This window comes from Syngnathus scovelli, chromosome 20 (genome assembly GCF_024217435.2).
Source record: "Syngnathus scovelli strain Florida chromosome 20, RoL_Ssco_1.2, whole genome shotgun sequence".
NCBI classification, from domain to species: Eukaryota; Metazoa; Chordata; class Actinopteri; order Syngnathiformes; family Syngnathidae; genus Syngnathus; species Syngnathus scovelli.
Genome location: NC_090866.1, coordinates 6,811,889 through 6,828,199, shown reverse-complemented (window position 1 = coordinate 6,828,199; position 16,311 = coordinate 6,811,889). Strand labels below are relative to the sequence as shown.

The following is a 16,311-nucleotide window of genomic DNA, read 5'->3' as shown; positions in this document are numbered from 1 at the left end:
ATTTTTATAGTAAAGCAAGAGCTAGTTGAGATCTCAGGTTGTGAAGAATAATTAAAAATTTGACAGTTAGTAATTTATTCGCTAATCGTCCAGGACTCATCGACCACGAGGTGGAATAAATAAAACGATGGATCTTACCCGTTTAAAGTGCACTTAATAATCCGGAGCACTATTATTCCATTGGTGTTCTGGTGGAATCAGAGAAGTGCAATAAAGGCTGCGGCTGTTGTGGCCATCAAATCGGAGCTCGCCTTGTTGTCGCCACTGTGTGTGATGGCGTTAGCTCTGCAGGGCCACAATGAAACTACTGTTGCCTTCAAGGACTATGGGAAAAAATATAATTTAATGCAGAAGCGTTAACCACAGGTACTTATGACCAGTACGTAATGTTTTGAGGGATGGACGCATATATGGGTATATTTTTTAATTTTTTAAATACATTGTAGTTGTCTTTTTATTTTTATCAAAATAGCGGCATAACTCGAGGTTTACCTCAAACACAAAGTGTAAAGAATATTGTTTTTGTAAACTGAATCATGTCAATATTGGTTGTAATATAGCGCAAAAGTGGTAATTATCTCAAGTTTTAATGTTTTTAATGTTACTACTTGCTTTTAGTTCAATTTAGGGTCCCTTGAGCGCGTTTTCATTTCCTGACACGTTGGATATTACCAACTGTACGTGAATGTGCCAATTAAGTTGATTGACAGTACGATTGGCGTATCAGACTGCGGTAAGTCCTAAAGGCCAGCCTCCGCACGGGAAGATGAAATCAGACTGATTTGAACGGATTTGATAAAAAACGTTCATAAATTTTCATTACTCTCTGTAAAACACTCTTTAATTCAGTCTTTTAACATTAGTTGAAAAATTCTTGAATTTTACATTAAAACTTAAGTATTGAAATTGTGAAGGAATATTACACGTATGAAATTACTCGATTTATAAAAATACTATTTGAAAAGAAAATGTTTTAAAATTTAGATTCTTCAAAGTGGGCACCTTTTGCCCTGATAACAGCTTTACACATCTCGGTATTGTCTCAGTCTGAATTATGCTTTATGACCGGGAATGACTTTCAGTTAACAACTGTGTATTTTAAAGCGTTAATAGCTTGAATTTATTGACCTCTTTAATGTGTTTTAGACCATTTGAATTTGAAGGCGTTTCCAAACTTTTTCCGCAGATTGATAATGTTAGTCTGTGTTAGTCTGTACTATACTGCCCCCAAGTGCTTTAGACATGTACACCAGAAGGAGAAGCACGTTCACTGGCGTTATAACAAAACAAATGTGACAAAAAAAATTTAATTGATTAATTCTAGTTTGGAATGTCACTACTGTATGTTTTTATATAGTACAATGTTATAGAGGGCTATTTGTCTAACTAAAAATACAATACAAACTTTAAAAATATATATAGACATGGGAGTTCCATTTGAGATATAAAATTGGCATAGAATGATGAGCATATTTTGGCTGTGTACAACATTATGTGAGTCTGAGATGAAAAATTAAAAATCAATACTGTGAGTAAAATAACGGGTCTGCATTTCATTCCCTCAAATTGGTACGACTACAACAGCTGTACAACTATTTTGATCTTTTGGGATGGTTGTTTTATTCATCATATTAACTTGTTACCGAGTTTTCTTTTTTTTTCTGCTTTACCCATAATCTTTTGGTGACGTGTTACCAGGTTATCTACTTCCACTCCGATACTCTAGATGGCGACAATACCTCTTCTTCTTGCGCGTCTTGGCAAACCGCGGCGAAGAAGAAATAAACAATCGAAGAAGAGTGGCACGAATTTGTTGATACTTTCCACCATGGCTGAATCCGAGTATGTTGCGATTATATTTCCATCGCAGTCCATCTGTCTTTGTTTGTTCATAAATTACTTTGGGGTTGACTTGTTTTGATAAATACTTTTTTATCTGTTCTATTAGTGTTGATATTTCGTCGATGGCTTAGTCAGACAACTTGTTTTCAATTCTACATTTCACGTGTTGTTCCTGTGTCAAGCCTCCGATGTTTTCCAATTTCGGGCGAAATGTCAACATGTGCAAAATACAGCAACTATTTGTTTTATTAAATGTATGATTTGAAAGTTAGTTGTTACTAGTAATTGGTGACTATGCTATTCTGTTAGCTATACTAAGACTACACTACTGTACTCAAACGTTGGAAACAACACTGGCAGATGCTAATCAGCGATTTTGATTGAGAATGTATGTGATCAAATTTAATTCTTTACCTGGTTCTTCTTTCAGTTCAAACAAAGTTATCAAGTTGGTACCAGAGTTTCTCTTGAAAAAGAGGAAAACGTACCAGGCCATTAAAGCCACACAAGCCAAACTTGCACTTCAACAAAAGAGAAAGGTGAGCGTGTTGTTTTGGTTTTATAACGGTGTCTTTTAAAAAAAAAATTACATTTACAACAAAGAAACGTCGACAAAAAGTGTCTAATGTTGTTTCCAAATATTTGTTTGTCTGAAATGTTAAAAAAAATGTTGCATTGACTTCCTCTAATCAACCAATCAGTATGCTGCCATTATATGGATCAGCTATTTTGTCATCCGATGCGAATATGAAAAATGAATTGCTAAATACAATCCGATTGACTGATTGATTGATTGATTGTACATTTATTGATCCCGGGGTTGAGGAAATTCTTGCTAGCCACAGTTCAACAATGGTGATAGTTTGTCCCATAAAGGAGACAGTAAGTCTGTATTATCACTTACACAGGTAATAACAGTTCATATATTTTATATTGTTTCAGGACTCTAAAGGTGCGCCGATAAAGTTCAAGCGCTTGGAAGACATGGTGAAGGACAGCCATAGGAAACATCGTGATGATACTCGCATCCGTCGAATGGCGACAAAACCTCGTGGCCCGTCGCCTCCTGAAAAGTACAAATTAGCCGTTGCTGTCCGCATTCGAGAGTGAGTATAAAACCGTAGCTCAATTTTCTACTTTTATACACACAAATTCTCATTGTTATCTTCTCATTAGTATTAAAGGTATCAGTCCTCAAGTAATGAAGGTTATCCACATGTTGAGGGTGAGAAAAATCTTCAACGGAACCTTTATCAAAATCAACAAGACCACTCTCGACATGTTGAAAATTGTTGAGCCATATGTGGCCTGGGGGTGAGTCTTACGTCACTGCAATTTATAAATGTTTGTCTTATTTTCATATCACAACACTGATTTACCAAATAGGTATCCAAATCTAAAGTCTGTGCGGGAGCTCATTCTGAAGAGGGGACGGACTAAAGTGGGCACAAGACCGGTTCCTTTAACAGACAACAACTTCATTGAAGAACACTTGGGTATGTTTTCTCCACGCCTCAGTCTTCACTTTAAATATGAAAATAGCAAAATTAAGATAATGAAATGTAGGTACAAAAATGAATTTATGACACCAGTGCAGAGATGAACTGACTGCCCTTTGGCTTGATTTTTAGGTAAATATGGCATTATCTGTTTGGAGGATTTGATTCATGAAGTTTACTCGGTTGGCAAGGCCTTCCGGGTAGTCAACAACTTCCTGATGCCTTTCAAGCTGTCGGTGGCCCGTCATGCCACCAGGGACAAAGCGGGTCTCCTCAAGGACCTTGGAAATCCTGGATTTCGTGGCACAGACATTAACACCATCGTCAGGCGACTGAACTGAGGAAAAAGACACAAAATGGACATTCTACAGCAATTTAAAATAGGATTACTGATTACCGAGGGACAAATACCAACCATCACAATGTTGACCTCATTATTTAATGAGCGAGGCTGTTCTATATTGCTATTGTGTCGTGTTTGAAAATATGCCACTGGTGGGCGCTGTTCTGCTTGGAAGTGGTACTCATCTGTAGACTTGTAAAATACTTTTTGAAATTATGAATATGCATTGCTTTGAGCTGTTATTGTACATTCACTCAAGGGCACCAGTCAACTCGCAGCCCGTTCGTAAACCACAAGACTGGTTTCATAATTAATGAAACAATGAAGTGTGATTTTTGAAACATGTTTATAATAAAATTGTATAATATGGGCTGGTAGCCTTTAAACAAGGTGAACTCGTGTTAATGTTTTGTCTTAAATGTACAGTCACTAGTGTCACGGCGAAACATGCGTCATCAGTTTGAGGGGGCTACAAGTGGCAACCACTGCAGCTTGCTTGCAGGGGGTGGGCGTTTTTGTAAAAAAATAAAATGCTCCGGTCAAAGTAAATTGAAATGGACATCCAGGTGAGACCAAAAGGTGAGTAATGCGTGGTGTCAACGTCGTTGTCACGACATTTTGCTATATCAACAAATGCGGTACGTCGCTTGCAACGACGATGGACGTGTTATCTTGTCCTTAATGCAGTACAGGACAGTGTTGTCGTTTCTCCAACCTATAATGCTGTCTTCGGCTACGCTACGGAGACAGTCGTGGTGAACCAATGCGAAGATTATTAAGAAACAGAAAACGGAATATTGATCAAATCTGTCAACTTAGAAATACAATTAACCGAAGACACTATTCGTGACGTTAGCAAACTAAGTTGCTAGTTTACTATATGTAAGTGAACGCAACATGCATTGCGTCAGAAGAGTAGGCGGTCCAATAACGAACGACCGCACTAACCTACCGGACCAGATTTTGACATTGTATTGTATTTTACCGTCTTATGAAGGTAAGATTGTCACATTGCTTCATTGAATTATTAGTTTAATTGTAATTGGATAGACATTTAAGACTCGGGATTGAATTCGTGTTGTATGCATTGCGGTTTAGCAAAGTTTGGTGGGGGTGATAGCACCACGTTGTCACGCTGTCAAATTGGATTTCATGACCGCTGTTTCTTTACTGTTCATTCCATTCACTACCGCTCGTCAAATTAAACTAGTAGTCAACACAAAAAAAATCTAGTGTGTGACCTATAACCTTTCTACCGGGTGGACCTTAATGAACAGCAAGGCAAGCGCGTGCAGATTAATTAGCCTATGATAGCATCTGTTTTTGGCCACTTGGAATATAACAGTAACACGTGATTAGCATTATTACCAGCGTGACTAGTCGCGTTTACGAGAAAGTGGTAGTCAGCACTATACACTGCAACTAGCTGGAAACTGAGATGCCTGATCGTCAAAGAAATGACATTTTGCAGTCGTCTGGGTAATGTAGTTCAAAAAAATATTGTAGTTGGACAAACACTTGCACTAGGTAGAAGAATAAGGTATAAATAACTTACGAGCGTGTGTGAAATTTCAGTGGTCGCGGGTTTTGCTTATTGTTTTCAGTCAATTCTAAAATTGAAATATTTTTGCTTATTGTTTTCAGTCAATTCTAAAATTGAAATGGTTTTGCTTATTGTTTTCAGTGAACTTGGAAATTTAAAGGGACTGTATTATTCAAAAAACAAACAAATTTCTTGTGTATGCATTGCGTTCTCCATCTATGACTTGGGACATTTTCAAACAATTACAGTGTATTACAATGTCTTTTTTGATTTGCTGACTTGTATCTTGTCCGATGTATCGAGATTTCTGATAGCTGGCATCGATCTACATCACAGGGGTCAAACTCAAGGCCCGGGGGCCAGATACGGCCCGCCACGTCATTTTATGTGGCCCGCGAAGACAAATTGTGCATCAAATTCGTGTCATTACTAGAATTGCAAATTGTCTTCACTTTTAATATATATATTTTTAAATATTTGACCAGTTTTTACTCGTCTGATTTGAAAACGAGTTATTTGTCAGTTTGTTTTGTAGCTTTTACTGTCTATAATATGAGGTGTTCATACGTTTATTTGGGTTAACAGTCATAATGGCCCTCCGAAATAAGCTATGACTACAATGCGGCTCGCGAAAAAAAATTAGTTTGACACCCCTGATCTACATTAATGTTTGGCAAACTTAATGTGGAGATGATGGGTATTTTTGTTTGATTTGTCCTTTGAACGCACTACGAGAACTGACTCGTTTGCATGTGAAAGGAACTCATTATCAAAACAGTCAAATTTGCTCAAGGAAAAAAAAATGCTCTGTAAAGTGTTGTGTAATTCTTGATCAACAAGCAAGTTATGGTGATACACTTGCAAACACAACTGGTCGAATCAGATATTTTGAATGTCATTAAGCAAATTCTCAGGTGAAAGTGAGGCCGAGTGAGATGTCCTGACCTCCCTTACTTATCTGCTATTATCACTTCTTTGGTATAATAAGTCACATGGCTCCACCAAGGACTATTTTCCTTACAGAATAGTCTCAACAAGATTCATAAATGCCATTGTCTGACAGGTCATGTCAGAAACGTGTGTCTAATAATGTGTTTGTGTTGTCATTGGCCGGCCTTCAATTTTTCTAACAGAAAACTATTGTGATACAGTAATTCAGTTTAGAGTTGAACTGAAGTAGGGGACATGTTTGGATGGAGGGGCTTGGAGAAGGCAGGATTACAGGGAAACCTTTATTTGGCCATTACACACGATCATTCCTGCAATTTCGCAGCGTCAATATTGACAGAAGGTCTATCAATCTGTCACCGATAACGCGTCTCTGTCACTCTGTTAATATAGATAGATAGATCTTTATTGTCATTATCACACATGTACAACGAAATTTAATATTAATTGTTGCTACAGTAATATTGTCAAGTAGCAGTTTTGCAGCTCCGCTATGTTGCTTTCAGTTCTATGTGATTCTTGTGTGAGTGTTGAAATACATGCTCAGCAGTACTTGTTAAACCCCAGCTGATATTGTATAGCCATTGTCCCTCTGTTGCTAAGCAACCCCATGCTGCTGCGTGACCTCTTTGTATTGATTTATTTTCATAGGAGTTTTAATTTTATTTAACTATAAATAGAGGTTTCCATGATTGAAAATGAAATATATTTGACGAAAAATACGACAGTTCCAAATATCTGCTTTTACTTTGAAAAACTGTGATGATCATTTATCCACATTTTCTGACATCCTGTGCACCACTGGTAATCATTAGCGTGCACCCTGCATGTGATGATTACATGTGGAGTGACTGGCAGAACATTGGTTTCCTGGGAAAGCAGACATTTAGACTGGAATGTAAGCAAATTTTCCCTGACATTTAGATTGGGTTTATGAACAAGGAACTTCTGTACTCAGCAAAACAGGATAAAACAATTCCTTAAGAGCTTGAAAAAAAAAAAAAAAAAGAATTATTGACAATGGCCGACGAAAAATCCATCCCATGGAGGAAAAGGGTGCCCTATTTTTATATTTGGCCTCTCGAATAACTGTCAGCTTGAATAGGAACAATCCATCGCCGCACATCGCTGAGGTATTTTGCCGAATAGCGCGATAGCTGTGAACGTAAAAACGAGATAGCAGTGAACAGCAATTAACAATGCAGTATAATAGTACTGGAGACGGTGCCTTAAAATGACATCATCTCTGAAGATTACTGGAGATTGCCAAATAAAAGCATTTTTGTTGTTAATTGCATTGCTATGGGTCTAATTAAGAACCTAGGTGGTTTAAAAATAAATAAATAAATAAAATAAAATAGTTTAAAACTGTTTACTTCACACTAGGTCTTTATCATTGTGGCCATCCAAGCTGTTTTCTGCAGATAGGCCCCCAACATCAGGTTGAAGTCCCGTCGTCCCCGGCCCTCCCTGTGCGTATAAAGAATACCAACGAGGGATGGGGTGGTTGCAGTTGGCCATGTGAATTTACCGGCTTGTGACGTACGAAGTCAGTGTGCCCCCACGAAAGCAATTCTCCCCCGTTGCGTTTCCACGCTATGAAATCCGTACAAGGATGAGGTTACATTTTTACAAAAAACACAACGAGAAATTAGGTTTTGTTTGCTTTAAGGTATCTGTTACAAAACTGGGAAAAGATCACACGGGTGTTGAATTTGAGTTTTCTCCTGTTATATTTTGTCTTTCAAGGTAAAGAAGATTAAAGTCTGAGACAAAAGTGCAGCTTCCATTTAGAATATTATCATTCGTCTTAATTTGCTATTTATGATCATGATATTTAAGAAAAAAAAGTTTTTAATAAAACAATTTGTTCCAGAATCTAGCTGTGGTACCATCCTAATAATTAACATCATAATACTTTTTTGCAAGATTTTTTACATTTTGAACTGTCTTAACTCTCCTGTACTTTTAATTATATGATTTGATTATACTGGCTTTTACGTAATATAATAAAGCTTCTGGGATTTTCCCTCTTGAAGATCACGGCTTAGTCATGGGCAGGGAAACTTTTTTTTTTTTTTTTTACACGCCTTTGCGTGGAAGTCGAATTAGTTATGTAACATATCCCCGTTGATGTAAGTGTCTCCAACTTTTTCTTCCTTGTCTCCCTCCAGCTCTCTGGGTATCACCATGGGTGATGTACAATCTTTAGCATTGTGATCACACCCAAAGGCCTCTTAGACGACCTCCAGTCCCCAGACTCAACAAATCCGGCCTACTTCCAGAGTCACCATGGGGGGAGTAGTCCAGATGCACTTCACCACGGTGGACTACGTCATCTTTGCATTATTATTGGTGGCCTCAGCCGGTATCGGCTTGTATTATGCATTTTCAGGTGGACGCCAACGTACAACACAGGTGGGCTTTTTTATTTTAAGTTTTGCAAAAAGATTTTAGTCTAATCCGAAACAATTTTTGTTGTCCTTCAGGAGTTCCTGATGGCTGACCGCTCAATGAGCTTGCTGCCTGTGTCGCTGTCACTTCTCGCCACTTTCCAGTCCGCTGTGGCAATCCTGGGTGCACCATCTGAAGTCTACACATTCGGGACACAGTACTGGTTCCTGGGCTGCTCGTACTTCTTGGGACTTCTCATCCCAGCTCATGTTTTCATACCTGTCTTCTACAGGCTGCGGCTTTCCAGCGCATATGAGGTACACAGGGCGGAAAACCGTGTTGCTCGTTGGAAACTACGAAAAGATGTCAGAGTTGACAAACAAAATATTAATCTAAAATGAAGAGCCATGTTTTTGTGATTAATTTCCTATTTCAACAAAATGGATTTTGTTGAGAAAACAAATCATTTTACTTTTATTAATATATAGGAAGGACACTTTATAAAGTTTGTGAAAATACTTTATTTATTTGAGGGAAATGACTATTATTTCACAAAATGTTCTTTTATCAAATGAAAGTGTTAAACAGCATTTCTTTTTTGCATTTTTTTTATGAATCACAATTTGCAGTGAGGTAAATAAAAATTACAGTCCACATGGCTTATTTATCAGTAGTTTATACAGTGTAATGTGCTTAATGTCGTCTTCCTTCTTGTCTTTGTTTCCCCCCCCCCCATCAAATCTCCCCTTTCTCTTGTGTTTGTCTTATGATAATCTCAGAGGTCGGCTTTCTTATCTGTCCCCTTAGCGGTCTTATCATTGACATTTTAACAATCAGCGATAATAAACTCAATACTGAAGACTGCGCTGATTTTTTTTTTTTTCTCTTTCCTCAAAATCAAGGACACCTATCAGTCATTTTCTAGTCATTAGTTTACTGTGACCAAAAACATGATCTGGTTATCAATAACCATATATGACTCTGAGATTATATGTAACAGGCATTTTCTGTATTTTTTTGTTTGTTTTCTTTTTTTTTTAACAGTATCTGGAGCTGCGCTTCAACAAGACAGTCCGTATATGTGGAACTGTGACCTTCATCTTTCAAATGGTATTTTTTATCTTTGGATATGTATTTTTGGTATAATTGTGTTTAGTGATTAAAAGGTGAACAGTTAAGATTTTTTGGATGAAAGTGTGCTGCATTTGTGAAACAGATCAGCTGTTTATTGGTAATTTATAATAATTTTCTTACGGAAGCCCGATCAAAACATTAACTTTATTTGTTTAGTGTGTACCAATTATCTCCATATACTAATGTTTTAAAATGATTTACTTTATAGGTTGTTTATATGGGAGTGGTCCTTTATGCTCCAGCCTTGGCACTCAATGCAGGTGAGATTTAAAAAAAAAAAAAAAAGTATTTTTCTTGTAACCAAAGCACTACTTTTGAACAACAGCTGTAATTTATAATAAATAACGTGTCTAGTTTTGACATTTATTTTAGGACTTTGAAAATAATACATTACACCAATCTTTGTAAGAATAGGATTCACTAAAAACATTTTTTTTTCTCCTGGAGAGAAGCTGAGCTAGGAAAAGAAAACTCGGATCAAGTCACATGACTTGAAATGAAATGGCAGGACAGTACAATGATGAATGGATAATGAAAATGTAAATTAATTTGACCTTAGACATCCATTTTAATTTATTGACTGTGTTCCGTATGTATTTTCTGTGTCCTTTCTGTCCTCGATTTTGCAAAATGCTTTGTCTAAAAAGAATTTCAAGAGAATCAATTGTCCATCATAGTCCACCAGAATATGCAGTGGTAATAGTCTTGTTGTATTTGCTTACAGTCACTGGTTTTGATTTATGGGGAGCTGTGCTTGCCATGGGACTCGTGTGCACTCTCTATACATGTCTGGTGAGTCCGAAATTCATTTGCTCCATTTTCTCATTTTGTTCATTCTTTTCCTTACGACTAAAGTACAGTGTAACTGTTTTTAATGACTTTGCCCTTCACCATAAAGCCAACAGGATAAAACAAAACACATAGTAATCATTGACTTGACCTTTTTCCCCCTCAAATTGTTGATCAAAACCCAAATTTTACAAGCTGTAAGATTTTGCTCTATCAGCATGATTCCATGTGTTGGTAGAACTTCAAGGCTCTGATGAATGCATGTTCAAGGTTTGTACAGATTGCTAAGAGTTATTATTGTTTTTTTTTTTATCTTATTGTGTCCCTCAGGGGGGCCTCAAGGCGGTGATGTGGACTGATGTCTTCCAGACAGTAGTAATGTTTGCAGGGCAGCTGGCGGTTATTATTGTAGGTGCACATCAGGCAGGGGGCATGGCGGAGGTCTGGAGGAAAGCAGTGAACGGCAGCCGCATTGCAGGACTTGAGTGAGTAATATTCCCCACCCCAATTTGACTTTCATGCAAATTGACATTGAAACACATGCATTTGGTTGTAGTCTAAACCCAGATCCTTTGGAGCGCCACACCTTCTGGACATTGGGTGTCGGTGGAGTCTTCCTGATGCTGGCCTTATATGGGGTCAACCAGGCCCAAGTCCAGAGATACCTCAGTTCGCGCACTGAGAAAGAGGCCATAATGTGAGTGTGTATTTTTGTTTTAATAGCACACAACTTTGTAAGTAATCATTTTCTTTTTGTCCATTCTAGGTCGTGCTATGTCGTTTTCCCATGCCAGCAGATCGTCCTGTGTTTAGGTTGTCTGATGGGGCTGGTTATGTTTGCTCGCTATGGAGAGGACAGCCCTCTCGATAAGGGCTATGTCAAAGCAAATGATCAGGTAAACATTAATTGTGTTATGGTTTATCATATTAGTGGTTGCTGATTAGAAATGCATCTTCATCTTTTTGCCAGATGGTGTTATACTTTGTGATGGATGTATTCAAGGATCTGCCTGGCCTCGCAGGACTTTTTGTGGCCTGCCTCTTTAGTGGAGCGCTCAGGTAAATAACACTAAAAGTACAAATATCTTCTCATCTTATAGTTTTAGATTCATTTGTGATTTTCGGTCATTTTCATTTGAGATGGTGAGTAGTTTTGCTTATATTGTCTAAGCAAAATTTAGATTTACATATCAAATAGGGCTTTCTATTTGATGATCTTTGAAATGGTGATGGTTTGCTCGGCTCTTCTATTTGAATTATGGTCAAAGGGAAGATTAGAAAAACAGTTGAATTTCCCTGAATAGGCAAAAAAAATAAATAAAAAGACATTTTTAAAAATATTTTGTTTTCCCCTCCAGCACCATCTCGTCAGCCTTCAATTCCCTAGCAACAGTAACGATGGAGGACCTCATTAAACCTCATTTTCCCAACATGACTGAGTCGAAAGCCACACTGCTATCCAAAGGACTTGGTAAAGAAGTATTTTTATTATTATCATTATTATGTATATTTATGATTTGTGGTTGTCTCTCACAGCGCTGGCCTATGGCTTGATATGTCTGGCCATGGCTTACCTTGCCTCCATAATGGGATCTGTGTTGCAGGTAACAAAACATTCAGTGTAACGGTACTCATTCATATATTCTTTATCCTCTGTGAAGAGTAGCGATGGCTTTTCTGTACAGATGTACATGTATATGTGTTTTTCCTCTTCTCAGGCAGCCTTAAGCATATTTGGAATGGTGGGTGGACCTCTTCTGGGCTTATTTTGCTTGGGAATGTTCTTCCCTTGGGCAAACTCCATTGTAAGTGTGAATTTTTATTTCATCAATACTGTCAAATGATGTGATATGCAGACTCCCTCTTTTTTGTTTGATGTTCCCAGGGGGCATTAGTTGGCTTAGCAGCAGGTCTCGCCATGGCCTTCTGGATTGGCATTGGCAGTATTGTTACGCGTATGCCTGCAAGTGTGCCACCACTCAGTACCGTCACACCGCCGCCTTTTGATAACATAACCACGACAGTCATGACTTCACTGGTCAATGCTACTATAACAAAATCTAGGTATAGTCATACATCTTATCTTCCTTGCATGGAGCATGACAAAAAAATATGCCAGTCTGACTTACTTTTTTTTTTTTTTTCCCCCACCTCTCAGGCCAACAGGTTTGGACGCACTGTATTCTTTATCCTACATGTGGTACAGTGCTCACAATTCTACCACTGTGGTTGTAGTGGGACTCGTCGTCAGCCTGCTTACAGGTACATTACCATATTTTCCGGACTATAAGGCGCACTGGACTATAAGGCGCACCTTCAATGAATGGCCCATTTTAAAACTTTGTCCATATATAAGGCGCTCCGGACTATAAGGCGCACCTTATATAATACAATATAATAACTTGAAATAGTGAAAACTAACAATATATCAATAATGTTAATATCACACAACACACAAAATAGACATGTAAGGCTTACTTTAATAAGTACAAAACAAAACAGTCAGATAGATCAGTAAACTTAAAAAGGTAAAGTTCCATCCATCCATCATTCTCTATTTGGTCCATATATAAGGCGCACCGGAATATAAGGCGCACTGTCGGCTTTTGAGAAAATTTGAGGTTTTTAGGTGCGCCTTATAGACCGGAAAATACGGTAAGTTAAATGTGGTTGACCTGTTTATTTCTTTTCAAGAATTAATTTGCTCAATCTACCAATTTTAGGACCAATGAACGAGAAGCAGTTGACCCCAGGGACCGTGTACCCAGTCTTGGGGAATCTGCTTTTCTTTCTGCCGCAACGCTACAAGGAAAAACTTTGCTGCGTCACTCCTCTACCGCTAAAGGTGACCATGCCAATTGGTTTTCTTGAAACGCATCCATGTATGTTTTTATATGAATGATGTCATCTTTGTTGATAGAAGGAAAACACAAAAAGTGGTCACAGAAATAACTTGAATCAGCTAATCAGTTATTTAATGAGCATTGATTAAAATTTCGTCCTGTCTTTCTCGACCAGTCCAACGAAATCAACACGCAGCCTTACGAGAGGGCCAAGAAAGGTGCCAACGGAGCATCTTACTGCAAAGAGGACACGATCCGAGAAGACAAAGAAATGGAGAGTGACAGCGTGCAGACAGAAGATGAGGAAAGCAGGGCGGCTTTGCCATTGTGCAACATGACCCCTCATTGCCTTGAGGAAACGGCCCTCTGAGACTTGTCTTCATCTCACGCAGTCAGTAACTTTTTCCTCCTGAGGAATACACAATCCATGACAATGGCTACGTTTATATGGACACAACTTCTTCAATCCGATGGTTTGGATTAAAATTATGATCGGATTCACTGTTTTCATGAACACTAAAAATAGGACGTTTTCACGCGTCACACCTTCATGCCGGTTGACCAAATATGCCGGAAATAATAATAGAAGAAAGCGTGTCAACAAAACATTACTCCATCCATTTCTACGTTAGCATTATGTCAGTATATTTCTCATTTTGCACCGTTTCGTCGAGTTAATACTTCGTAATGGAGCTGCAATTTATACTCCAGATTGTATTTTTGTATTTGCTTATGTTCATCCTTAAGACACGAGGCCAGCTGTACATTCTTGCACATGCGATAATGAACTTGCGTCACAGACATGCTAGTTCCGAAATGTTTTTTTACGCGCAGATCAGATTATCAATTAACATAATTCACCCCATTCATTGGAATAGTCTTGTTCCAATCAGAATATTCCAAATGGACTATGTATGCATTTTTATTCCAGTCAATGTTTTAATCCAAATCAATGTGTCTATGTAAACATAGCCAATGAGAAGTGGTTGGGTATTGCAATAATTGAGCTAATGCGCTCTGATTACTGTCACGGAAGAGGACCCTTTTTTTGTTTTTCATTTTGAAAAAAAAGAAAAACTATAAAGCGGCATCTTCCGGAAGTTGACAGTCCCCAGAAAGGATTCCCTTTCTGATTGCTTCTTATGGATTGTCAAAGGAGCACTAGTAGCTGTTCTGACTTGACTTGAGGTAGCAAGCAGAGAAATGTCATATTTTCTGTTTAGCTCGAGAACAGCAAACTCTTTACAAGAGAAATATTATATGAGAGTAGAAAATGACAAAACAAAGCCTCCGTTCTTGTTCCGTGCAGTGTGATCTTGGTTTACAATAAGTGACGCTTAGCAACTAATGTAGACGTACGATGTTTCATACCTCGTGTTCCGATCAGTACAGGGATGATCTGAGTTAAATCAGATGAATACATTTCATCTTAAGCTAAAACATTATTTTTTTTCAAACAGTGTTGTGGGAGAAACTTTTCTTGATAATTTGTCTTATTTCAAACCACCCTCTGTCATAAAGTCTTCATCTGCAACCGGGAAATTAATTGTAAGTATTAATATTTACCGTAATTTCCGGACTATAAGCCGCGACTTTTTTCCAAAATTTTGAACCCTGCGGCTTATAGTCAGGTGCGGCTTATATAAGATTTTTTTGTGATTTTTGTGATGACTTGATCACTTTTATACACTCGTAAAAAGGCTGTGGACCACTGTTGTGCGGTATCTTGAAGAAAAAAACAACAAAAATACTATTTTAAAACACTACTATGGCTGCTGCTTATTCTGGCTGTGTTGTTTGTGACTATTATGAGCTTTAGTAGGAATGCACACTAGGTTACCTGCGTCAAAGGGCTCTAAACCCTTTCTCTTACTCTGCCATTGTATTGAAGCCCAATCAATCAGCATTTAAATTCAATTCTTCTGAAATTTTGTTCACCAAAAACAAGTTGTAATGAATGTGAACTTTTAATGCATTTCATTCAGAAGGTTACTTTGAACCCTGAGGCTTAAATGGCGGCGCGGCATATTTATGGATTTTTACGGCTTTCTGTGTACTGTCTTTCTTTGTAAAAAACTCATGTGCACGTGCGGCTTATAGTCCGGTGCGGCTTATGTAAGAAAAAAACTAAAACATCCCTGAATTTTAGCTGGTGCGGCTTATAGTCCGGTGCGGCTTATAGTCCAGAAATTACGGTATGTAGGAACGTACCTACACAGGGCATTGGGAGAAATGATGGATTTTTGTAAAAAAAATATTCATACGGAACAGTAAAGACACTAATGAGTAGTTTAAACTTGCTGTACAGAAAGATTACATAGATATTATTATTTTTTTAATCAAAATGTCACCATTATTATTGATCAACAATTTATCGCAGTTGCTTCTCGGTTACAAGCGAGATAAATTTTCTCCTGTCTCCTCCGTGTACTTCTCATAATGGTTCTTTCAAGCTGCTTTACTTCAAACATCTGGTTAAGTCAAACATTGGACGTGCATATTTGAACAATACCGCTCTGATTTATTTCAAATATAGACACTCGCAAAGTTTAAAGTGCCTCCTTTGTTAATCACACTCGGTTGTCCTGATTTTATGAGAATGGGAATTGGAGTAGAATTTCAGGTTATTTTTAACTCAACGGCCCCCCGAATGAAAACCTGTACCTGTATTGTAAACTGTCATTGCCAGTATGTGACTAATTGTACTCATGTCTCAATTTTATTTTTATTTTTTTCATCTCTTCTGTCATGTTTTTTGGAATCAAAGAATTCTTGCTCATCCTATGGTAATCTCATCCATCCATTGTCTTTGTTTGAAGTGAGAGTTTTATCGAGATGTGATAAACTCCACAGCCATTTTTTAGTCACATGGCTTCGAATGATTTATTTTAAGACTACAATCTGGAAAGAGAAATGGAAAAGTTCATTTTTAACATAATTTGAACCAAAAGAGAAGACTCAACGTCTGGGTTGCCT

General features: G+C 37.8%; 3 protein-coding genes across 7 annotated transcripts in view; 2 read left to right on the top strand and 1 right to left on the bottom strand.

Moving 5' to 3' along the window:
* The window catches only part of LOC125990179 (tyrosine-protein kinase Fyn), a 37,805-nt gene extending 37,493 nt beyond the window's left edge, over positions 1 to 312 (bottom strand). For 2 of the 4 annotated variants that reach the window (XM_049756983.2, XM_049756982.2), the window contains exon 1: positions 139 to 312. The gene's annotated coding sequence lies outside the window, so the exon portion shown is untranslated. The remainder of the gene's footprint in view (positions 1 to 138) is intronic. The other 2 variants (XM_049756984.2, XM_049756985.2) reach the window with 1 other exon arrangement.
* A 1,385-nt stretch (positions 313 to 1,697) lies between these two features.
* rpl7l1 (ribosomal protein L7-like 1) lies at positions 1,698 to 4,079 on the top strand. Its single transcript, XM_049757002.1, has 6 exons — positions 1,698 to 1,842; positions 2,273 to 2,381; positions 2,785 to 2,948; positions 3,019 to 3,156; positions 3,229 to 3,338; positions 3,474 to 4,079. Exons 1-6 carry the CDS (start codon positions 1,727 to 1,729, stop codon positions 3,680 to 3,682), a joined length of 846 nt encoding a protein of 281 aa, XP_049612959.1. The 5' UTR covers positions 1,698 to 1,726; the 3' UTR covers positions 3,683 to 4,079.
* A 43-nt stretch (positions 4,080 to 4,122) lies between these two features.
* Positions 4,123 to 14,385, top strand: slc5a6a (solute carrier family 5 member 6a). 2 transcript variants are annotated; one of them, XM_049756978.2, is made up of 17 exons: positions 4,123 to 4,263; positions 8,350 to 8,593; positions 8,665 to 8,886; positions 9,614 to 9,679; positions 9,912 to 9,963; positions 10,428 to 10,495; positions 10,823 to 10,977; positions 11,049 to 11,189; positions 11,259 to 11,388; positions 11,463 to 11,551; positions 11,851 to 11,963; positions 12,029 to 12,096; positions 12,211 to 12,297; positions 12,378 to 12,556; positions 12,651 to 12,754; positions 13,216 to 13,337; positions 13,511 to 14,385. In XM_049756978.2, the coding sequence occupies exons 2-17, from the start codon at positions 8,468 to 8,470 to the stop codon at positions 13,703 to 13,705; spliced, it is 1,917 nt and encodes a 638-aa protein (XP_049612935.1). In that variant the 5' UTR covers positions 4,123 to 4,263; positions 8,350 to 8,467; the 3' UTR covers positions 13,706 to 14,385. The 2 variants fall into 2 exon arrangements, with proteins under 2 accessions (XP_049612935.1, XP_049612934.1); XM_049756977.2 differs by lacking the exon at positions 4,123 to 4,263 and adding an exon at positions 4,571 to 4,681.
* Positions 14,386 to 16,311: the final 1,926 nt, after the last annotated feature.